Source organism: Camelus bactrianus, chromosome 2, assembly GCF_048773025.1.
Source record: "Camelus bactrianus isolate YW-2024 breed Bactrian camel chromosome 2, ASM4877302v1, whole genome shotgun sequence".
In the NCBI taxonomy this organism is placed as follows: domain Eukaryota; kingdom Metazoa; phylum Chordata; class Mammalia; order Artiodactyla; family Camelidae; genus Camelus; species Camelus bactrianus.
In genome coordinates, this window is record NC_133540.1 from 130,848,063 (window position 1) to 130,873,675 (window position 25,613).

At 45.9% G+C, this 25,613-nt stretch overlaps 1 protein-coding gene across 3 annotated transcripts in view; it reads right to left on the bottom strand.

Annotated features, from left to right (window-relative positions):
* STX18 (syntaxin 18) overlaps positions 1 to 25,613 on the bottom strand; it is a 127,466-nt gene that overhangs the window by 35,550 nt on the left and 66,303 nt on the right. For all 3 annotated transcript variants that reach the window (XM_074350363.1, XM_010972981.3, XM_045508740.2), the window contains exons 2-5: positions 24,224 to 24,291; positions 13,024 to 13,139; positions 11,195 to 11,272; positions 10,969 to 11,035 (exon numbers count right to left, since the gene is read on the bottom strand). In XM_074350363.1, the coding sequence (XP_074206464.1) occupies positions 10,969 to 11,035; positions 11,195 to 11,272; positions 13,024 to 13,139; positions 24,224 to 24,291 (329 nt within the window). The remainder of the gene's footprint in view (positions 1 to 10,968; positions 11,036 to 11,194; positions 11,273 to 13,023; positions 13,140 to 24,223; positions 24,292 to 25,613) is intronic.

The following is a 25,613-nucleotide window of genomic DNA, read 5'->3' on the forward strand; positions in this document are numbered from 1 at the left end:
CAGCCTCATCTCATTGTATCAAAAAACTAACCCGAGATAGATGCTAGGCCTGAACATAAAATCTAGATTCTAGAAGAAAACAAAAAAGAGTATCTTGGCTCCCTTGGGGTAGACTGGACTTCCTCAAAATTAGGGGTTTCTGTTCATCAAAAGACACCTTTAAGAAAATGAATAGACAAGCCACAGAACAGGAAAACGTATTTGCAGCAAATACCCGACAAGGAATTTGTATGCAGGGTACACAAAGAATTCCGATACAAGTCAACAGAAAAAGATAAACAACCAGGTCAAGTGTAAAGACTTACCAGACATCTCACAGAAGGAAATGTATGAACGGGAAGGCGTCCAGCAGCACGGGTAAATAAACCCGCAGTGGCGCACTGCGACGCACCCACTACAACAGGTAAAAACATCACCAACCTCAAACCTCGGTGAAGCGTGGAGCACCAGGAGCTTCCGCACAAGCTGACAAGGCTGTAAACAGCACAGCCACTTCGGAAAACTTCAGGCAGTTTCTTAGCTTAAAAAACACCTCCACCCTGACCTAGCAACTCCACCTTTAGGTGTTTACCCAAGAAAATGGAAAGATAAATCCACACAAAAGTCTGTCTAGGAATGTTCACGGCATCTTTATCCAGAACAGCCAGACAGTGGGAACAACCCAAATGTCCACCAACAGGAGACCGGATAAAACAACTACGGTAAATTCATGCACTGCGATACTATTCATTCATAAGGAAGAAAAAATTATGCATAAACATAACATGGATAAATCTAAAAAAAAAAAAACTGGTTAAGCAAAAGAGCCAGTTAATGACATAACTGAAAAGAGAAACCAATTTAAAAATAAAACACAAACTTATTCTGTTTGACATTAAATATATAAATGTCATTACTAAATTTATTATTTATTTCTTCACATTTTACATCAAATATTAGTTTTGGGATTTAGCACTTGGCAACCTGACACCTTAGCCAATATTTAAACTAGTGTGACATGAACAAGACATCCATTTGCCAGATTTTCATATTTTTTCCAGTTACTAAATGACAAATGGCTGACCATTTCTTAGCATGTTTTCTCATCTGTAAAATGGGACTGTAAGAGTATCTTTCTACTGGTTTATACGTACATCTTTCCATACTCTATAGCGCGTAGTAAGAGTTGAAAAAATTAGCTGTTACTACCACTATTACCACTGTGGTTATTATCACCGGGTAATAAGAATGGTAGAGTGGTTAGACAGGTTGTCTTGTGACATCCTAAAAAAATACACATTTTTTTATTTTGACAAGACACAGGCCAACAGAGGAACAGAAGGAAACAGCTGACACAATCCATCAATAATTCAGAAAAATTCAGAGAGGGGAGAGCACTGCTATAATCAGCACAAGGGACTCAGCGGGGTCTTCTAATTATGGGCCCAACTAGTGCTGGTCTTCTCGGTTGGTGCTATGGATGGGGACAGATTTAAGGAGTCTTAGGAGGCCAGCTGGGGAGATCACAAGCTGCCTGAGTGGTGGGCAGCCTTCTCCTTTGCCATGTTCCTCGGCAGGACTGACCTGACGCCCTCCTAGACCGTCTTGGCTGACAGGCTACCTCTGTGATTCCACAAATGCCATGGCAGGTCCTTAAACCTTTGGCTGGCTGACTGCCTGAGAAAACTGCATCTAGAAATCAGATCTGGAGACAAAAGTGGGCTTGGACTCCAGTCTGCAGCTCATCTGCAGAGTGGCCTCTAGCCTGCCACTTACCTGCAGTGTGACAGGTTTTTATATCTTCTTTCTCTGAGTCTTCTTCATCTGCAAGATGAATTAAAGAGCCCTCTTCTTAAAAGGTTCTTGCAGACACTGAATGAGATCATCCAAGACAAGGAATCTGGCACAGAGGCGGGCACACAGCAGGTGCTCCCGGCTCACCTCCTGTGCCCTGGGCCTCAGTTTCCTTATCTGTAAAGTAGCTTTCAGTACCTTTTGTTCCAGCCAATAAAGCAGGCTTTGTTCTGCCTTTCTCCCTTTCACTTCTGTGATAATGAGAAACCTGGCTTCCAGTAACCTTTCAATACTATCAAAGTTGTTGCAAAGACTAAATAATACAGTAGACAAAAAAGAAAAGTCCTATGTAAAAGGTAAGTACTTTACAAATTCTTAGTGCTACTAATTCAGAGCACAGAAATAACCAGGGCTTCTCGAGGGCGGTGTCACTTAGGCAAACTCTTGAAAGAGGGGTAAAGTTTTGCCAGGCACAGAAAAGCAGAAAGGATATTCTGGGCATAAAGAACCTAGTGTGGAATTTCTGGGTCACAGGACGGTTATTTACCCTTGGAGAATTATTTGGCTGTTTGTAATAAAGAATTATTTTATGTTCCCACCAGCCATAAATGAGATTTCCAGTTGCTACACATCCTCCCTAACACTGGTCATTTTTATTCTGGCCACTCTAACATCTGTGAGATGCTAGTACCTTGTGGGGTTTTGTTTATTTTACTGTGAAACAATCACAGGCAGAAAAGTCTAAAGTGCATAGTACAAAGAAGCCCTTTTTCCTGAACCTGAGTTGGAGAGTAGGTTGCCAACCTGGTGCCCCTTCACCTCTGAGTATTTCAGTATTTCCTAAAAATAAGAGCCTTCACTGATACAACTAGAATGCAACCATCAAAATCAGGAAATTCAGGAGGGAGGGTATAGCTCAGTGGTAGAGTGTGTGCTTAGCAGGCATGAGATTCTGGGCTCAATCCCCAGTACCTCCATTAAAAAGTAAATAAATAAACTAATTACCACCCCCCCAAACCAACCAAACAAACAAACAAAAATCAGGAAATTCACACTGGTACATTTCTCCCATCCTTTCCCTAGACCCTATTCTAATTTGACCAGTCATCACAGTAACATCCGTTATAACAAAACAAAAATCAGTTCCAAGTCACACACTGCATCTAATTGTCATTTCTCTTCAGTCTCCTTTGGATTGAACAGATCTTGGTCCTTCCTTGAGTTTCATGATCTTAATACACAATAACATGCCAGTTACTCTATAAGACATCCCTCAATTTGAGTTCGTCTGCCCTCTCCTCATGGTTGGATTCAGCTTATGCATCGCTGGTGTGAAAATGATGACATGATAAAAGGGAAATGCTATTCCCATTCTTCTCACTGCATCCTACCAGGCTGCACACGACTTCACTTTGATCCCCTGATTGCAGTGGTGGCTGTAACCACAGTTACTCTTTCCCTCTCTGCAGATAACAAGTCCTGGGGAAGGGAATGCTTTGATACTACGCAATTATCAACTTCAGACTCTTGATTTGTTCATTTCTTTATTCCTATCCAGATGGACTCATGATGTCTTATTTTATTCAGTGGGTTATAATCTGCTATCACTTATTTTGATGCTCAAATTGTCTCTTACTTGGTCAGTGGAAGCCCCTTCAAACTGGCTTATGTCCTTTTCACATGTCCCCACCACTCCCTGAACCCTTCCTTGCTTTCTGGTACAACAAAATGTTCAGGCTCATTTTATACTTTTCCTGACCCAGCCCCAAACTCAGCCACTTCTCCAAGGAACCGCAGTTCCTAGAAGCTAAAACTGCTATCTAGAAGCCGAGATCTGAGTGCTAGGTGCGTTTACTGCTATTGGGATGTCACTGCATCCAGGACATCTCAGTGGACAGAGCCAGAACATATATATGGGTGTCTGCACACCTAGTCATGCACACACATTTACAACCATATTTCTTTTCTGTATCTATGTAGATTAAAAACCGTGAGTTCACATCAGTACCTTTCATTCCAATCCAATTTCCCTCTCACTCCCCTGACAGTGTGAAACCTGGCTTCCGCTACCCTTACATGCTTAATTATCTGATCAATGCCCCTGTATATAACCAGCCTGCCATCTCCACTGCCACTCCTCCCCCTGCACGGACATGCCCCTGTCCTTGCTCAGGCTCTCTCTGGCCATGCTGAGCCACCCCTCAGCTGGCTTAGACTCCGACCTGCCCTGGGAGACGACAGCTCCCCCTTGCTGCAGACACCCACCTTACTGTGCCCCAACCGTGGCTGCAGGACTCAATTGTTCAGGAAGGAGAATGGCTTAACTGACTTTTAAATAAAGGGTTCCATTAATGTCTATCTCCTTTGTGTCCAGAGCATGCCAATGTGCCAGTTTTCCATTTAAAATGAATAAAAGACTGCAATGCGGCAGACTTAGACAAAGTTAAGTGCTTTTTTTTTAAGTGATGAAAACACATCTAATTATACATAGGATGTCTACTAAAATCCTCAGGGAAATTAAAAATTAACTAGTTGAAGGGAATTTGAAAAAAGCAATTTTTAAAAAGTCATCAGAAAGATCAGTTTATGCTCCATGATTTACTTAAATTAATTTCTCCAACTGAAGGCTGAGCATTTCATAACTTCAATCACAACAAGTTCCAGCTGGCCAACATCTGTTTCTGGGTCCCTTATTTGAAAAACTGGGATTTTATTTAAAATTTAAGAACAGAAAGAGATAGAAAGGAGGGAGAGAAACAGATTTTTCTCATTTTGAAGCAACAAAATATGTGGAAATTCTTTGCAAACCTAAAATGAAGCCCTTAAATGTTAGAGAAAAGTGGTCCATACCCGAGTCGAGCAGCGCTCCTACACTTCCTTTCCGCCCCCAACAGAGGCTCCAGGCAGAAAGAAGATACTTTTGAGACCTAATACTGCAGTACTGTCATGTCAAAGACGGGTTTGCAGACTAAGGTGCACACTCTGGCCCTGGCCCGTGTGCTCCCACGGGGAAGCACCTCACTGCCTTCAGCCACCGTCACACTTACAGAGATTTACTGGGCATCTAGTCCACGCTGGGTGATTTTCAGGCCAGTGCTACGCAGAGTATGGTCCACAGACCAGTATGAGACTGTGAACTGTTTGTTACTGGTCTCCTATGAATAAATGTGAAGAATAAGCATTAAGAAACATTTATAGCAATTCAATGTTGCCATTTAATCATAGGGCTCCTCTCTCTGAACAGGGTACAGACCAGTTCAGCTGTAAGCTAACACCGCTGGGTCACCTGCAGCGTAAGCTGTGAGCCCGATCTGTGCGGTGGAACCGGACACATCAGTCCGTGATGGACTGCAAAGAACATACAACAAAAAAGTGGTCCTTCAACTTAGAGAGCCTGGTCTAAGCCATGGGTCAGCAGGCTTTTTCTGTAAAGGGTCAGATGATAAACATTGTAGCCTTTGTGAAAGAACATACATGGTCTCTAACTCATGTATTTCTTCTTTTGCTTCTTGTTTTACAAACATTTAAAAATATGAAAACCATGCTCACCTTGAGGGCCGTACAAAAACTGGCAAAGGGCTAGCTCTGGCCCACAGGCCATAGTTCACTGACCCCCTATTCTAGGTGGTGCACAAGACAAAATCTCAGGTGGGGGAAATACGGAGGGGCTGGTAAAACGGTACAAACTTTCCACTATAGGATGAACAAGGTCTGAGGGTCTAATGGACAATAAGGTGACTGTAGCTCACAACACCATTTTGTATAACTGAAATTTTCTAAGAGAGCAGAGCTTAAATGTTCCCAACCACTGCCCCTAAAAAGATAAATACATGAGGTGATGCATATGTTAATGAGCTAGGTGGGCAGGAATCCTCTCTGAATGTACAGTGTATCAAATCACCACAATGTACTCTTTAAACATTTTACAATTTTATATGTCAGTTTTACCTCAATAAAGCTAAAACTTTAGAAAAAAGACAAAATCATTGCTCTGGACCTAATATCATATCACATCACTTCTTGTTTTCTTCATCTTTATCATCATTATCCTCCCCAACACTGGCAAAATTTACTGAGCTGTTACTCTATGTAGGATACTGGGTTAGGGGCTGTGAACATAAAGAGATAAAAGACAAAATTCTGCCTTCACCAGGCTTCCAATCTAGTTGGGATGAGAGGATCGCATCATAAATAATAATCTGAGTACATTCTTTAAGTACCAAGTAAGAATGGTGAGTGTATGTGCTGTAAGAAAACCAATGTTCTTTTTAAAGGAGGAGGAAAAACGGAATGTAGCAAAATTTGTATCTTTTGTACCCAACATCAGGGAGTAAATAATAAATAACTCAAGGTGATACACCTGGCCACGGGATTAGGCACTATTTTGCCAGGTATTTCAAGAGTGAAGGGCTCCGCAGTGGGCAGGGCTCTCTTAGAAAGATGTCATCAGGGCCCAGGGTCAGTGAAGACTCCGAGCACTCTGTACACTAAGTGTTTCTCAGACTTGTTTGATCGTGGAAGCTGTCTACAGAGTAACACATTTTATTTAGGTCACCAGGATTTCCTCAGAATATCTTAGGAAATTCTCATTTACATCATCCTTTAGAAGTAACAGTACGATGTGATCATATTCTGGTAATTAACTTCAAGCCACAATGATAAATTCCGACAAGTGCTGCAGAGTTGTCCAGTCTCCCTACCTGCCCTTTCACAGCCGCCACAATGTTACAAGAAACCACTGTCTTTCAGACAATGCGTTCTGTCCTTCTCAGATCTCCCCTGAGGCAGAAAAAAATAGCCGAAGTTTCCACTCTAAGAACATCACTGTACTAGTGAGAGTGATGTGTTCAAATGGCATTCCAGAACCCAGCAAACTTTAAAGTAAGGTTCGGGATCAGATGAGCCACTGCTGGATGAGAAGGAAACAGCAGTCTGAAGAGAAAGGGCTACTATGTTACGTCTGGATCTGTTCCTGGACTTCTGTATAGTTTATAACCCTCCACAAAGAAAATGTTCTGAACTAGTGGAAAAGAGTATCAGAGGTTAGGTTTAATTTCCAGATTGCCGCTTCAAACCTCTCCCTGGGAAAAAGAAAGCCAATGCTGTACAACTTGATTACTTTCTGGAAAGAAGAACTGTTTCTGATGATTTTTAATTGATTTTTAATTTGATGAGTATATGCCTAGGAGGGCATCTGTTGGCTGCTTCAACGTCAATCTTAAACAAAATAGTAGTGCTTCAGGGCGATCAGGAGGATAATGGGTACGTGTCAAACCCTTTCAGGACGACAAGGTCACTTGTGCCAGTACTGCAGTTGTGTCTACACTGCCTGCCCACAACCTTTCCAACATATAAGCTCTCACATGTAGATCTGAGGAGCCAGGAATGAGTGACTGTGCCCCATTCCTTCCTTTATTCAAGAACCATTAACTAAGCACCTACTTTGTGCCAGGCTCTGATCAAGGCACTGGGACCACAGAGACAAAAGACACAACGGTCCTTGCCTTCAAAGCACTCTCAGTCTCACAGCAGGAGAAAGAACAGAGATGAGACCCCAGTAGAAGTTTCCACCATCTCGCACGTCCAGCTTAAGGTACCTAACAGCAGGTCCCACTGTTGACTCAGATAGTTCAATGCCCAGGGGATGGGTGAGAAGAGTCACATTTAACAATGGTACTGTCCTTCTAAGAACATAGTCACGGAGGGACAAATCCAGAAAGATCAGCTGAGACCACTGCTGTCTTAGTGGGCAGAACATTTTCACCCAGTTTGGAATAAAAGCCCTTTGGTATGAGAGCTTAGCGTGGTATCACCATTCTGTGAAAACAGTCATCATCATAGAACACCTTTTCTCTTATACTGTGGAAGAGTTAAAATAAAAACAATCAGACTGCCCTTTTACTGACAAGTGTGTTTTTTCCCACCAAGAACAAAACAAACATGATAGCAGCAACAATGTCATAGAACACGGGAACTTGAGTTTCTCAAATTTCTTTTCTAAGAGTGATTTTAAACAAAAACCATCATCAATCAAAACAAAATAATACAAAAACAAAGGACCCACCAATCCAGCTTGGCAATGAAAAGCCCTACACGCAGCCAAGCTGTCTTCAGGAGACTTGTCACTGGCACATTCATTCCACAGTCCTCAGCGGACCGGGACAGGCAGCATGCTGCATAGCGGGCGGAGGGGGGCGTTAGCAGATCTGCAGGAGCGGGAGTGTCACACCTGACCAGGACAATGTGCAGAGAGCCTACACAGGAAGGAGCCACTACCACGGCCCATGGGAACTGGGGAAGTCCTTAAAGAGCAGGCCACATCTTCACCGGGGCTGGAAGGGTAAACAGGAATTTGCTTGCGACATGAATGCGGGAGAGGAACAGAGAATATAACTATATTCGTGAAGGGCATTCTAGGCAGGGAAATCAGCAAGGATTAAGGCTCAGGAACGTCAAAGAACAAGGCCTCTTCAGAACACAAAGTAGGCAGGTATGACCAGAGCATATACCCACGGGGGCCGACCGGGAAACAAAGTGTCACGGGCCTGGAATGCCATGCCATGAAGTCTGGCCTTTGTAAGGCAGAGATAAAACTATACATGTTTTAGACAGACGCCTTCTGGGGCAAGGTGAGGAAGGAACCAGAAGGGAGGCTAGACCACGTCGCAAAGGGTCACAGTTATTTCCCTCAAGGTTCTTTGCTCAAAGTAATTGGCACAAGGCAGCTGTCTGACAGGAGACTGGCTAAACTTCACTGCCTAAATGGGAACAATTCCCATCTGACTGATCTTAATTTGTAAAAACCTCTGCTGAGAACTGAGCACTGAGGAGGCAGCAGCAAAAGCCCCTTCTTACTTTACTCAAGGTGCCTGCTAGGTCTCCAGTGTTAGGGTCCGCCTGGGATAAGGAAGCAGAAGGTGGCATCTCTCCCTCGGGGGAACGTGAGACCCAGTGACCACATACCATCGTGACGGTGACTCATGTGGCAGCAGAGCCCTACCTTCTCCTCCAGGACTCGCTTTGAGCAAACATCCCGCCCGCACTCCCTCCTGAGTCTGGGCTGCTTTCTGTCTCTCTCATCACTTAACTGGATTATTTTCTTTCGACAGCCAACACAAAGGCCATTGTCTGAGAAATCTGCCCTGCTTAACCTGACGTTCAAATCTTAGTTCAGCTGTGTGACACTGGGCAAGTAACCCCAATTCCCTGAGCCTCAGTTTCCTCTATAAATTGGGATACTAATATTTATTAAGAATGGCTGTGAGGATTAAATGAAATAACATGATAAATGCTTAATGGCAGATAATAGTACAAGTTAACATATATTAACCGCTCACTGTAAGCGTTTTATCTCTATCAACTCATTGTGTCCTCATAACAACCCAATAAAGTAGGTATTATACATTTTTTCCATTTTACAAGTGAGGACACTAAGGCACAGAGAAGTTAAGTGATTGTCCAAGAGTCACAGCTTGCAAGTGGCAGGGCCAGGATTTGAACACAGGCCGTACGGCTGCAAGCTGGAGCCCTTAGGTCCTATGCTTTGCCATTTAATAGTGCCAGCCCCTCTCTGAACCTGCTCCTGGTCTCACTAATTATGACATATCCTGATTAAGTCAGCTTATTTTTCGTTTCTGTAGTAGCCCAGCCTGACTCCAAAGCTCCCTGAGAGCAGAGCCTCTCTGCTTCTCTCTGCCTACCCCATTAGTATCTTGTGTGATCAACAGTACCTATCTGCCAACAGGTAACATGCCTCACTTCACTCTCCTCCACATGTGCTTCCATTTGTTGGCATTTACAACTGCAACTCTGTCTCACAAGAGTGCAAGAAAAAGTTAACCCCAGAGGCCCAAGACTGAAACCCTGAGAGGCCTCCTTGCAAGCTGAGCCCCTGGGAGGCGGTGGGGGCTTGGACTTTGGGAGGGCTCCGGCCACCCTGACCGCTAAGAGTGGCACCCTGTGCGTGAACTGTGTGCAAACAACGTGGTTTTTGCTGGATGCCTGCTTTCCCTCTAGGGGTCTGGAATTTCGGTGCATGCCAGCTGGAAGGTGCCTATGTGAGCAGGATAAAATCCCCAGGTTGTGAGTCTCTCATGAGCTTTGCTGGTGGACGACATCTCACACGAGTTGCCAGTCACATCCTGTGCAACGCCCTGGAGAAGGCTCTGGACGCTTGCTCCTGGGCACCCCCATCCTTCATCCCAGTGCCTTTTCCCTTTGCTGTTTGCTTTGCACCCTCTCACTGGAATAAACCACAGCCATGAGTGGGACTATATGCGGAATCCTGTGAGTCCCCCAGTGAATCACCTCACCTGAGGCGGGGGACCCCGACACAGTAAGAATTGAGAAAATTTGTCCTAAAATAGTATGCAATGTTATCTTCTGAAAGAACACTCTAAAATCTCCAGAGCTAGTTCAGAAGTGGTCAAGAGCTGGAGCCTGGTCCCAGCACCCCCTCTTCATTGAGGAATCCCATCGCAGGCTGGCTGAGTGGCCATGAGGACACAGCCCCCTGTGCACTGGAAGCTAGCATGCAGCCCTATGGGAGACAGACAGGGGCCACAGGAAATGCTGCTTCTTGGCTGCATGGCCTTGGCCAAGTCATTTCCCTGCTGCAGCTTCAGTGTCCTCCCCTGTGAAAGGGGGTTATTAACAGTGCGGGCACTGAACAGGGGTAGGGCTGAAGTGGGGTGTGTACCCGGAGCGCCTGGCACTGGAAGAGAGGTGCACCGCCAGTGACACGAGGCCTTCCTGCGCTGCAGCTCTTCCCTCAGCAAGACGCCTTCAGAAGCCGCAAGGGGCGGCGTGAAGGCAGAGAGTCCAAGGTAAAGCGGCTAACCCTGTGCCAGCCTCGAGGGCTAGTAGCACAAGATGGGCAAGAGCATGCATTTTGGACCAACCTCTTGGGCTCAAGTCGAGCTCTGCCACCTCCTGGCTGCGGGGAGTCACCTAACTTCCCAAGCCTCAGCCTCCCCATCTGTAAAATGGGGGCATGACAGCCCCAGCCTTGTGAGGTAGTTGTGAGTGGGTGAAGAGTCAGGCACGGTGCCTGGCATGTGGGAAGTGCCCGCTGGGCGCTCATGACAGCATTTCACAAGGAATTTCAAGCACTGCACATCGTGATACACAGAGCTCTGTGACCCTGGGAGCTATGAACACTGCTATTATGAATTAAAGAACAAAGACAACACTTACAGCCTTTTCTTGTCCACCACTCGTTTCACTCGGATGGCTCTTTGTTCTGAGTAGAGTTTACACACTCCTGTTCAGGGGGAAACACCAGGAGAGAGACCATTTAAGACTGCTCCTCAGGCAAAGCTATCATTAAATATGAGACAGCAGAGTCTGCAGCTAGTAAAGCTAAATTCGCATCCCACTACAGTGAAATGCCACATTTGATCTTGAAGATAAAATGAAATACTTTTTAAGTAATCTTCGATGAAATCCAGAACAGCGCTCCTGTGCTCCTTCACTTGCTGGGAATGTATCTCCTTGTGGGCTGTAACAGAAAAGGACACTGTTCAGGTCTTTGCATTGAACTAGACTGAAGAACAATCCATCAGCGTTCTTACAACAGTTTTGTCATTAGAAGTATTCTTAAAAATACGGCTATAAAACAAGTCGTGTCACATCACATAACATTTTTTAAAGAGTAAGATTTATTAGACTTTGCAAGAGTAAAAGATTAAGCCTGCAGAAAAACTCCAGGCAAATAATTTATGGTTTATTACAGCACGAGGATCGTATTTAATGCGGCCCACTTCCTGAGTGCTGACCCGTCTGTACTAACAGCATCCAATGCTCAAGCTGACCTTCAAGGAACACGTTCAGATCAAACTCAAAGCACACACGCCCCCTCTGCCTGCCTGTCTGTACTATTTTTCAGCTTGGAATGCTCCACCCTCTCCCCTCAGCGACTCACATTCCCTTTAGACACTGAGTCAGACCTTCCTTCTCCAGGAAACCTGGCCTCTCCAAGCCACGAGGATGCCTTTCTTCTGTGAATTATCACGTCTTCCTAGAGTCTGTGCCAGTTATCTGGTAGGACAGCTCCCACTCACGAGAGACTGAGAACCTGTCACGTGCAGGCCCTCTGCTCGGACTTTACATAAACTACTGCTAATGATCCAAACGATCCAAAAGGCAGTTATGAGTATGCCTGATTCACACCGGAAGAAACTAACGTTCAGAACCAGTAAGTAGCCCAAGGTCACGTGGTCTGGTGCTCACTTCCTCGTTTTATTAACATTCATGCATGTTCTAGGTTATCTCAATGAATGTCCTGCAGGGTCGGGGGCAGGATTTACTTTTACCACAGGGCTTCCCGACCTGAGACGCATGTGAGGAGTTCATGAAATTACACAAAACTTTGTGTGTATGAGTGTTTCTTCGGCAAGAATGACTATAGTTTGCACCCAACTGTCTGGGTGGCCCATCAGGGCTCTAATGGAAGCTTCCCAACAAAAGTCTGCGTCAAGCACAGGAGCAGCTGGCCCGGGGACTCCATGCTGTGTTGATGGAGCCTCCACCTGCCCAAGCCAACTAAAACCGACTCCAGGAAGACACGCACCCTGGGAAGCCACCGCAGTGCCTCAGTGGGAAGTAAACACTGATGGAAGCACGATGGCGATAATAATCCCAATGCTGGCTGTGGTTCTAAGGATGCTATGAGGACTTAATTCTCCTAACAACCCGAAGACATGTATCATACAATTGTCTCCATTTTATAGATGAAGAAACTGGGACCCGGGCGATTAAGTGACTCGCCCGAGGCCAGAAGATGGTGGAGCTGGGGTGGGTACAGGTGCAGCCATGGCTCCTCCCTCTTGACCGTGAGGGTCTGAGACTGCAGTCTGCTTTACTGCTCTTGGTGGAGGGTCTAGGGCACCCCCTTCCACCCTCATATGCATGCCAACGCCAGCTGCCCAGCTCGATGCCACCCCAGATGCAGGCATGCACATGCTTCCACATACGATCTATGCTCTCTGACCCTGGCCCTTGGAAAATTTTTGGTTCTGTCTGGAGCCATCCCTTCCACCTCTCTTCCCATTTACTTAACTTGAATCATGGCTTTTTCATTACTTTTAACAGCTTAGGCAAAACATTAATCAGGAAAAGAAGAATTTTTAAGTTTTAAATATAACTCTAAATAAGGACACAGAAGAGAGCTTTAGCTGGCTGGGCCAGCGAGTCTGACATGAGCACGTGACTGGTGGCAGCAGGCTGCCGGCGTCTTTCCAAGCACTTCACCTTGTGCTCTGAGCTGCTGGATGGCTTCCGAGCAGGTCCTCATGAACGTCTGAGCATCCTGGTCTATCTGGTCTCGCTCTGTGTCTGTCATCCTCCCATATTCAGACACGACGTGGCTAACAGACAGAGAGAGGATACAATCAAAGGGCAGCAGCAAATGACCCTGTATGGCATCTGGGCGGGGCGCCAGGGAAGAACGAGGCTCCCAGAGGAGTGACGTTTAAGCTGAGATGTGAGGGATGAGGGGCACCCGGCCAGGCTAAGAGGTGAGAGAATACTCCGGATAGTGGAACCAACACGTAAAAAAAGCTTCCTGCAGACCAGACGGGACCAGGCCAGGCCAGCGGAGGGTGAGGGGGGCCGAGAGCAGCGTCAGGGCCGGCGCACACGGGCCTGGAGGACAATGGGGCAGCTACCGAAGGCTGTCACACAGCACAGGGACACAATCAGATTCCCACACAAGCACCCCGGGAGCTGCATGGAAGGTGAGGTGGGGACACTGGAGGCTCTGGAGACATATGTGCAGAGCTGTCTCGGGGGCCATTTTCCCCATGTTGACAGTCTTCAAAACTGAGTAAAAGAGCTTTTAGAAACTTTTCATTTCCCCTGATAGTAAGCTAAACAAACTCTAAAGTCACCGAACGAGTAAGGGTGCTCACTTTCAGTAACGCTGCACCCTGATGCTCAAAACACTGCAGTTACATCACTTTGCTTGTTTTTGTAACACGTGGGCAGGCGTGGCAGCATTACTATGAACGGTGACTACACTCTGGACACTACAGCTGAGACACAGCATCACAAAATACCAAGTTCGAAGGGACCTTAGATAATCATTCCATTTCGCCCCACCAGCCCCGGGAGCCGCCCGTCCTCATTCTGAGAATAAAATATCAAGTCCTATATTCCCAACCGCCAGCTGTGACCACACTTCCTGCCACGCACCCTCTTCACTTCACTTTGTCCCCCCTCCCCTGCTGTCCCGCGTCAGCCAGACGCACGCGGGACCCGCTCCCGGCCTGACCCCTCTCGGTGCTGTGCCAGCTCCCGCCCTCAGTGATGCTTCGTGCCTGCGCCAGGGATCATGTTGTCCTCTCTCAGCTCAAAGCCACCCCCAACACTCTGCTTTGTGATGGGAGGGCTGGGGCTCTCAAATCACACTGCTCCACCCCGACTATCTCTTCCTCACCTGGCTACACTTTTCCTCTAAAATAATAACATCCATCTCCTCCCAGGAGAACACAAGCTTCATGAAAGCAGGGACTTTGTCTCATTCATTTCTGTTTCCCCAATATCTAAACTGCTGTCCGACGCACAGTAGGTATGCTAACAACTGGCTGAGCATGTAGAGTGCACCAGACACTGTTCTCAGTGCCTTACGTGTATCTCATTTACTTATTAATCCCCACGATTCATTCATTCAGTCACTAGTATACTAACTCCAGTATGCCAGGCACTGTGGCAGGGGCTGGGGGTTTAAAGTTAAGTGGGTTCTGCACCACAGAGGAGACTGGCACAGACACGAGAAGCACAAGGAACTGTGGTGGATGGTGCTGGTCTGGAAGCAGACAGTGGAACCCAAGCAGGGAGTGGTCAGTTCACGCAGGGGAGCTGCTGGTCAGGCAGAGAGGAACACTCTCCACACGGGAGACAGTGGGAGAAGACTTGCTCCAAATCCTCAACCTGCAGGGCATGGATGGAATGACCATATAATGTCTGACTGATGACAGGCCACATATGAGAGTGAAAGGGAAAACAGACGTAAACCAGGTGGTCCCTGCAGACAAGCATCCTAGCTGTGGACCTCTGGAATCTCGATTTATCTCAAGGGGCAGCATATCACATGCATACAGTCAGCGTTTCCGCACTGAATGTGTCTAGCTTATGTCTACACTATTTTTCAAAGGAATGCAGGTGGTATTATAAGTACACATTTATTTAGAATTGCTACTGAATCTGCAATAGCTGTTTCTCCAGTATCAATAGGTTCCCCCAAATACAACAATCATACAAAATACAAATACGCCACTATCAGTCAGCAAGGAGTCCCTGCAGTGCAGAAGTTGGGGACTGCTGGCTGGTGTAGTCACTGGAGGATTTTAAACAGGAGAATCTGCATTTTGCATGGGGTCCTCTGTGGTAGCTGGCCTGGAGGTGGATGAAATCAGACCCTAGTTAGGAGGGCACTGAGCATCCAGGCACCGATGAAGAGGTAAGGCCATGTTGGTGGGGAGAGGAGGCAGAGCAGATCTGAGCGAGAGCTCATGGGTCACAGGGGCTGCCTGGGTCGGGAGGTAAGTGCAGGGAAGCCTAGGACACAGAGCACAGAAGAGGGCCCGATGTGGAAGGAAAGATGGTAAGGTGTGGGGTTGAAGATGGCATGCAACGTTTAGGATACAACAGATGAGGAGACAGCAGCCTGAAGAAGGGGTCAAACTCGGACTCTTCTGTGACATTTGAAGAACAGCACAGCTATGTAATGGGCATTGAAACACATGCATCAAAAGTAATGAATGCTTGCCAATGACACAGCCCCAAATTAAGTCTCACGATAATACAATTATTACTGTTTTGAAAAGGTTAACCATCTGGCAAATAATTCCAAAACGTATATTCTCATAGGACATGCATACATAACTTTCTCAAACTTTAATTTTATTCCCTTTATGATGTACAGAGGAATAATTTTATTACAGAACTCAATTTATCTAAATTTTAGATTCAATTAAAGGAGACTATTTAGGTATAGGCTTGGATTAGTCAATTTACTTCAGGGAGAAAGGAGGAAAAAAACCAGAGGAGTAAGTCTATTCAATGATTCAGAAATGGAAAGGAATCGGCTTTTAAAAATTATTTGGTTGATTAGTATGTTAAGAAAGGGCAAGTTCAAAATTATAAAATAGCACTGACATTCTGTTTATTAATTTAATATGCAACTAGATACTTCCTGAGAATAGAGAAGAATAATGTAAATTATTTTAGACTCCATTCCAAAAGTTACTGCAAAGGCATGGATAAAAGTTGAAGACTACAATCTCATTTTTGCTATAAACATTAAATACGAGCAAGTATATGCCTTGCCCAAGGTACATGTCTGTTAATGTCTGGGCTAAACACACGAACAAAATACAGACCCTGCTCTCAACAGACTGTATGACAACAGGTAACATCCACAGGTTTATGTACATACACATGGACACAGGTAACGGTTATAGAACACTCTCCATGCACGGACACCAACACTAATTCACTGTTTCAAGTACCTCACACATATTTACCCAGTTAATTATCAAAATTTTATGAGGTGGGTACTGTTATAATTTCCATTTTATGCTCTGAGACACAGAGAGATTAAATCACTTGCCAAGGTCACACAGCTAATAATCAGCAGAGCGGGGATTTGAACCAAGGCTCCTGGCTGCATGCTCTGAACCACCTAAGGCAGCTCCTGTGTCATGAAAGGCAGGAGAGCTCAGAAGAGGGGGTGCTTATTCCCCACTAGCTAATCGGAAGGAAGGTGATCTACGAACTAAATCTTGAAAGGCGGGACGTGGCCATTGGGAGACGAGAGCAGAAACATAAGTGACAGGATGGAACCAGGGGAGAGGGAGCCTGTCTGGAAAAGCACCGGAGGTTCAGTCTGGCTGAGCACAGGTCAGGCAGAAGTGATGGGTTCTTGGTGGGCCTCTGTGCTCGTTGAAGGTCTTTTATTCTGTAGCCAATGGAAGGGCAGAACGTGATGGAGATAAACGTGGCAACACCACGTTAGCTGGAACAGAGGGGGAAGATCAGGCGACAGGTTGTCAAAAACAGGCAGAGAATCCTGCCTTCCTCATCACTGTACCCTTAGCACCATGCAACATAACATGTAGGTGCTAGTGATTTTCTGTTGAACTAAAATTTGAGATAGGAGCAATGGCAGAATGCGGGTGGTGGCAGGAGACTGAAAAGAGGCAATGGGTCTGAGATGTAAGAATCGTCAGGAACAGAATAGATACTGGAGGCAAAGCACCATCAGACCCTGGGATCTGGGTCCTGGGTGAGCAAGAGATAATAACAGAAACAAAGACACAAGGAAGAGGAGAAAGAACTGGAAATATGAAGGAAAGGAACTGCTACTAACACTTGTCCTCACAATGCAATTTAAAAGGGCAGAAGTAACGTTCTTGAGACTAAGTGTTCCACGACTGACACTTTATTTTAAGAAAAGAAACCAGGGCAAATGGTCTTCTAACCATTTTGTGATAAAATCTAGAGAAGCTAAAGGAGATTTTTAAGTAATAAGATTGCTTTCTGAAGCTCCCTACTCTACGAAGGGAAAAGTCACTGTGACATACAGCAGTACAGTTACCAGCTCACTGTCCAGCTGAGTTTAGGATCAAGTGGGAATCAAACAGACAGAGATCAAAATACTGGCTTTACACAATGACGAATGACAAGTGGCTCCCTAAGGGGGTGGCAACTACACTGCACCTCCCTGCTGCATCTGCTTTCCCGCAGTCCTAGATGGCTATTTCATGTCTTCTCCCTCCTCACGCCTCCAAGCTCTCCTTCCCCATCTGCAGCATCAGCTGTAACTGTGTTTTCTGAGAACGCCTCCAAGCTCTTCCCACCCCACCTCCCCACCTCACTTTCAAGGGGCCCACAGCCAATACTTTCTCTCCAGCGACAGAGGATAAAGTGCCCACCTCCCAGCCACGCCCCCTCCACCCGGGCACTGGGTTGGTCCCAGCAATTCTTTCTCTCTCCTGCACCATCCACCCCAAAAGAATGAATACGTGAACACAGTGCCCAGATGTGTTTGGCACGCAGTGAACACTACACGTATTAGTTCCTTATAAAATCAACTTTTCCCGTCTACGGAATCTTTCCTAGCCTCATACAATCTTGCTGTTATTTCTCCCAACTTAGAAAACAAAAAAACAAAACCCTTCAAATCTGTATCTCCTACTAGCTACTGTCCAATTTCTCCCCACTTTTCAGCAAAACTTCTCCAAGAAGCTTACACCCCAGGTCTCCGCCTCCCTGACCATTCTCCCTTGACCCAATCCAAGCAGGCTTTTACCCTCATCGCTCCACTGTTACCCCCACTCCCCAAGGTCACCAAGGACCCCCACAGGGCTCAGCCCTCCCCTCAGGTCCCTCCCTCCTCTGTCATCCCCAACAACACTCTCCGGTACCCCCTCCTGCCCCCGTGGCTGCTTGTTTTCATGCTTCTTGTTGACACCTCTTACCCTCCCACCATATAACCACGGAGAGTTCATGGCTCAGTCCCTGAACTGCTTCACCATCTACACTGCTCCCTTGGTGAGTCCATCTAGGCTCATGGCACCCCCCCTTTTTTTTTTTTTGGCAGTGCATATACCAGTTTTACACTGACAAGTTCCAGATTTATACCTTCAGCCTGGACCTCTCCTTGAACTTCAGACACATATATCTAACTGCTGGCTCACTGTCTCCATTCAGATGTTTAATCCGCGTTGCAAATATGCCCCACGCCAAGCTCCTGACAGCTCCCCTCACCTGGGCTCCTGCCGCAGCCTCCCCACCTGTGCTGATGGCAACTTCCTTCCAGCCACTCAGGCCCCAGACCTGGAGTCATCCTGACACCCCTTTCCCTCCCAGCTCACATCTAATCCATCAACAAATCTTGTTGGCTCTACCTTCAAAATAGTTTCAGACTCTGAGCTCTTGTTGTCATCCTCTGCTGACCTCTCTGGTCCGGGCCCTTGATAACCCCCAACCCCAGGACTATAACCGTGGCCCCAGCTTGCACGCTGCTTCTGCCTTGGCCCTCCTCAGTTTATTCCAGCACAACAGCCTCACTGACCCCGCTACAAAGTTAGTACAGATCCCTGCACAGACCTGCCAGTGCTTCCCACCTAGGGGTCAAAGCCGAGGCCCTTACAAGAGCTCCAATACCCTTTAGATGACCTATAAGATCTCACTCCTGCCCCCTCTCTGAGCTTGTCTTCCACTACCCTCACCCGCTCCCTCCTGCTCCAGCCACACTAGCCTCCTTGCTGTTCCCTGAACATTCTAGACATACTCCTCCATCAGGACTTTTACACTTGCTGGCTGTCTTCTTCTGGAATGTTCTTTCCCTGATTATCTATACACACTGAGCACTTCTTTTAGGTGTTTGCTCAATGTCCCCCTCTTAGTGAGGCTTCTCTAAGCTATCTTCATAAACCTGCATCCTCCCTGACATTGTCTATTTCCCCTTCTCCCCTCCCCCAAAAGCATTTATCCTGCTCTAACAGTCTATATATTTCACTCATTTATTTTGTTTCTTGTCTATCTTCCCCCTAAAAATATAAGTTCCACGAAGGTGGGGACGTTTGTTTGATCCCTAGTGTATCCCCATCATCACGAGCAACACCAAACTTAGTAGACTGATAAACCACTACATCAATAATCAAATACTGTGAAAGACCTCACTTAATGCATGAGGATGACCTGAACAGGCTCGATACACAGCTCCAACTGTGCTCCTTAACAGGTCCCTTCCCTCCTCCGCCCCCAAGACCTGCAGGCGCCCCCCTTCCAGAAGCTTCCCCAGAAAAGGTAAGGTGCAGATGGGCAGGGAATGCACCCATCCCGACGACAGAGCCTCCTCAGGAGAAGAGGCCTCTTCTCAGCGCCAACCATGAGGCCAGTCTCCTTCCTCCCCTGGTGTGGCACCTCCCCCAGCCCAGCCCCAGCACCCGCATTTTCTGGGGGAGAACTAGAAGGAGAGAAGGACGCCCACGGGTTCCTGGGGAGGGATGGTCCTCCCCTCGTGAAACCTGAAGAGACAGAAAGAGCAGGAGCCCCTATCCCCACTCTCCCCCGTGCCTTGGTTTCTTAACTACTTTGGTTTAACATGGTAACCCTAACAGAACGTACTCCGCCTGAGGTAGAAGACCCAAAGGAGAGGAGGAGGGGCCGGGCAAGCAGGCTTGATCCCTCCTCCCAACCCCCAGGCAGTGGAGGCGGGAGGAGTGTGAGAGGGCACAGAGTGGCCAGAGCCTTGTGCTGCCCCTAACAGAACCGTCTCACGGGAAATGGAGGCTAAAGGGGTCAGGGACACACCAGTAAGAAAGGTACGTGCTTTCAAGTGAATATGCGCCCCGTGGAGGGTGCAGGCCCATGAAAGACTAATTCCAAGAACATTAGATTAATGTCCTCCTACTCTATTTTGACTTAATGGAAACTCAGCTCAGTAAAATTGAAAAGGTCTAAAGGTTAATTTCATAAAACTGATTACTCAATTAAAAGGTGAGGTTCCTTTAGGATCCACTATATATTAACCTTTAAATTGGACATTGACAGTATGATTATTCTATTAGTAACAACAACAGAAAGGAAGAAAGTTTTGCCCCTAAGTGGTATTGTTTTGTTGCCAGGATACTGAGGAAAAGGTACATCCACCAGAAGTGGAGAAATTATTTTTAATTAAAATCATTCAAGAGATCCAGCCAGAGGCTACCTAGGTTGCACGCTGTTCTGCTCTAGTAAAATGCCATTATTAAAAAAAATTAAATGGGTCAATAAAGTCTGAGCTCGACGTTATGGAAAAAATTACAGCTTCCTAATTATGTCAAACTCACACAGACTTATGGGTCCAAAGGCATCATTTCTCTCAATTCCGCGATCATGCTCCCTCCAGACGTTCCCAAGAACAGGCCAAGGAAAGCACGTTCATCGGGAGGCAGAGCAGTAAAAAAAAAAAAAAAAGAAAGAAAGGCTTTAAACAGTCTCCCTTGGGGAGGGAGAACTTGATGGGAGAAGATAAGAGTGACCTTTCCCCACCAGGAGAGAGTGTAGGCCCAGAGGGGAATGTTTATTCCCTAGTTTCAAGTTTCCCATGTGACACCTAACCTCCTTCAGCCTCCTGCGCCCTGCCCCTCCCCTGGGGAGCAGGGACTTCTCTGGTCGGCAGCCTGGCAGGAGGAACGGGCATCGGCATGAACACACGTCGAGCCAGGCTCCTTTCTCTCTGTCCTCTCCTCTGGGATCTGCTTACTGACACTGACAGCAGAACTTCCGCTCTGTTCCTCTCTCTCTCATGTGCCATAAGGGGCCTGCCCCTGCTCTCTGTGCTCCGGGGCAGTGACCGCTCAGTGGCAGTAACGGCTGAGTGCATCTGTCTAACTCAGGAGCCTTCAGCGTGGCCACCCACCCGCAGACCTAACCTCTGCCTGCCACCCTGGATTCATCTGTGATAAAAGTGAGAACACATCTGTCCCTGTCGGGCTGAGCTGACTCTGGCATCCTTCCTCTTTCTCTCCCTCCCTCCCACTTCTGGCAGGAAACAGAGGTGCTTTCTTTATCAAGTGACCAACTGCTGCAACTGCATCACAGGTCAAATGGGTTCCAAGTCAGTCACCATCCACCAAGGAACTTGCCTGTGCCAGGAACTCTCACACACATCTCATCTAATCCTCAGAAGAACACTATCTACATTTTATTTAAAAACAAACGAACAAAAAAACCAAGCACAAAGATGTGAAGTGAGCTGTACACACTGACATGATTAACACTTGGCAGAACTGAGACTAGAACTCAGGTGTGACTGACCCCAAAGCCCTGCTCTTTCAAAGGAACCAAAACAGGGGTAGGAGTAAAACTCAGAGCACACTGGTTGGCAATGAACTGCAACTGGGAAAATGAGTGCAAGGCTGAGTTTCTGTAATGGGGTGATGGACTGGTCAAGACTAAGAAAGCCTCAGCAGCTCGAGTTCTGCTGACGCCCCAGCCACATCGCCAGGAAGTGGCAGGGGGGGCCAGGCCCCGGGGGCCCTGGTCCTTGGTCCCAGCACGTGCCGCCAGGGCAGCTGGGAGAAGGGGAGGCACAGGCCAGCTGCCCGCTGTCCTGAGAGCAACAGGAGAGCAAACGGCTCAGAGCAGCCCACACCGTGGCAGTCTGGGGACGCTGAAACAACGTGGGAGCTGAGCTGTGCTGTTCCTGGAGAAATGCCTTAATATTGGCATTAGAGTCAAAAGGTTAAAACCACTGCAAAGTGACAGCACAGCACCTGTTTTATATAATAATCTTCTTATAAATCCATTGCTTTTTTCCTGTCTGCACTGCATGTCAATCATGCTGTCCTGTTTGAGTCTCCTAACAAGCTGGCAAGTGATCGTCAGCCCCAGTGTTTACAGCAGGGCTTCTCACACTGTTTCTGGAAAGGGCCAGATAGAAAACATATGTGACCTGAGGGCCATGGAGCCCGTCACGGCCACTCCACCCTGCTATGGTGGCATAAAAGCAGCCACCGATGACATACAAATGAGTGGGCGTGGCGGTGTTCCAATCAACTTTATTTATAATAGACACCAAAATCTGAACTTTGTATAATTTTCTTACGTGGTAAAATATTATTATTATTATTATTATTATTATTATTATTATTATTATTATTATTATTATTATTATTATTATTATTATTATTATTATTATTATTTTTCCCCAGCAGTTAAAAAATGTAAAAACTATTCTCAGCTCATAGGCTGTATAAAAACAGGCTGGGCTTGACCTGCTGGCTGTGACAGTTTGCTGATCCCTGGTTTAGAGGCAAACATAGCGTTTTACAGATTAAATGACTTTCTTAGGTTCTCATGGCTAATAAGGGAACAGGGTGGCTTGAACTAAACCAACAGTTAAAGCATTCTCCCAGCTGGATACCTTCTCAAGGCAAAGGGAGGTTAGTAATGGATTCCCATGAAAGATCTCCACACCCACTTATTTAACCTCAGTTGTCATGTACTAGAGAAAGGAGCTGAACAGTATAATTTGGTGTGTCCTTAGGACTGATTATTTCAGAACTGCACAAACAGATTTGTAAAAAGAATGTTATTACAAAAAAATTCACTCTGGACAATTTTTGGCCTCCAGGTCTTCATTCTGACTAGATTAATGACTTCATATTGATTTTTGCATGTGTGTTGCTGTATTTAAAACATGATAATCTGCTGTTATATTGATAATCTTTCATTAAAGATGTGAAATCACTTTTCAGACAAGTTATAGACATAAAGAGATGTTTTCAGTATATTCCTATAAATGCTAAAATCTTAAAGACTGTACTAAATAAGATTTGGAATTTCTCACAAGGAAAACAAAACAAAGCAAAACAAAACAAGGAGCTGAAAACTGACAGACTCGTATCAGTTTTATTAAGTTTTCCAAAATGAGTGGAGCTTCCATTTTTATGAGCTATAAAATTGATATCTGATATACATACACACCTTCAGAAATAAAATTTACACTGCCATCTAGTGTTGATCAACTATTTTAACTGAGAACTTTAAGGTCTTGGTACTAAGCATTAGAATAATACTTCTAGTATGGAAATGAAATACACTTAAAAGTATAAAGTAGACAAAGTGGTAGAGATTACTTAAAATTCACCTGGAATATAATTATTTTTTCTGTTAGAGAACTTCTATGAAATATTTTCATTTTTGCATATATTGACAAAATTGTTTTAAAACCTGAGGATTTCTTTTATATTCTCTACGATAAGAAGGTTTCTGAAGGGCTAAAATGCTTGTTTAATAAGACGAAATCCTAAAAAGATGCTTCTGAAGATGTTACCGCATACGTCCAACCCAACTTTTCCATTCATTTACACACTACGCTGAAGCCTGGCCCCACGGCAGAAGCACCGCACTAGAGACAGGTGCAGATGCCGGTCAGGGGAGAGCAGAAGGCAACATACCTGCACTGCAACGTCCCTGTGCCTTTTGAGAACTGGCGTCTATTTCAGAAGCCATTTTGAAAGGCTTGATCAAAACGCTTTTTCTCTTTTTAAAAACTGACCTAATAAAAACTTACACTACAGCAAGAGCTCTTGTCTCTCCAAAATGGCATCTTTACGTGACTTGTATTACCTCTTCATCTGCTCAGTGAGAATTTACTCGGTGAGAAACTGCCCCGTTCCTCTCTGCATGCTTCACAGCACACCTGGCGCACACCGAGACACTGCCTCAGGGGGGCATCAGAATGGGGGTGCTGCTGTGGGGACGTGGGGATGTTGAGGACGTGGGTGCAGCTGGCGGAGCTCCTTTTTGCTCTGCAGATATTTTTTCACTGCAAAACTGATCCTCTCCATTACAACCCTGAGTTATTAAGTAAAAAGTGAGGACAAAAAGCTCAAAAGAAATACAGGTACGGAAAAGAACAGTCACCAAAATCATGATACAAAAATATACTTACCTATAAGCATTAATATAATCTTTCCTGTGTTCCAGAAGAAAATCTCTCAGTTTGCCAATGTGCGAAATCTACAATGAAAAGAAAGCGAACGGTTTATGTAAATAGCTATTTTACGCTCACATGTAACACATTTTAAACTAATAGAGAATGGAATGCATGGTAGAAAGATTCTGAAGCTACAAACTGGACAACTCTGGTTTTAGACTCTGGCACAATCACGAGCTTGCTGGGCTTTGTCTCTTACTGATGGTTCCCTCCTCCTGTGTAACGGCTGTGATCTGTGACCGGTGACGAGGAGCTCTCTAAGGAACTCTGAGATTCAATGGGACAGTGCAAGTCTAGAAACCACCCAGCATGTGCTCAATAAAGGCCGATCCTTTTCCTTATGTGTCTTGTGCCTAAAACTTTATAGACATGTCTTCTTCCAAGTGTTCTAGGGGGTGGGTTCTAAGGTAGCTATCAAGTTTATCAACAGGGCCCATGTAGAGGAGCAGAATTAAATGAAAGATTCAAGAGCAACAATTTATCGCTGCACAGCAAATCTCCATCTCCCTACTTCCATGGGTGAACAAAACAGACACAGCAGTACAGAGGGACTAAGAAACAAATCAAATAAAAAGAAGTAGGAAGAAAACTAGGACAACAGGGACCAAAGTGTTTCCAGAAGGAGACAGTGATTGGCTAAGCTGGTGGCCTGCCCTGTCCTTTGACCATGGCTCACGCTAATTTCTCTCTAAAGCCCTTTGTACTTACTCCAAAGAGATGGAGCCCCAGGCTTGAAGGATCTGCTGAACTTCCATCTTTCTCATGATAGTTCTTCTGTCAAGGCCAACTCAGGCTAATTTTCACTTTGCTCTGAACTTAAAAGAACTTCTGCGTCCCACCCACGTCCCCTGGCTTCACTGTGACACGCACACCTCTCTCTGTGGGGCTATGACCCACACGAGGAGGGCCGCACAGCCTCCTCGCAGCCCAAGCACACCACGCAGCTCAGAGGTGTTAATACGAGTAAATGTCTAAGTACAAAGACAGTGTTCACACCAAAGAGATGTTCAGCATGTGTCTGGAGATAGGTCAGTAGGGGTTCAGTTAAATTTCCCAGAGTCTAGACTAATAACAAATACGGTTCAGAAAAGTACCCTCAGGCGTCTTAAGAGCATGAATCAAAGACAAAATTAAGTATGGCCACAATATTAATTTATGCACCAGACTAAAACAATGATTGAGAGTCTGCCAGACAGCCCTGGCTCTGCGGGTCCTTCCACATACACGACCCAGTTCTTTCCTGTCCCCTGCTGTGGGCACTGACGCCACTGCGCCCATCACCCAGCTTGGGAAGGTGAACCTCACCGAAGCCGAGTGAATGGTGCGGTTACAAGTTAGTGCCTGG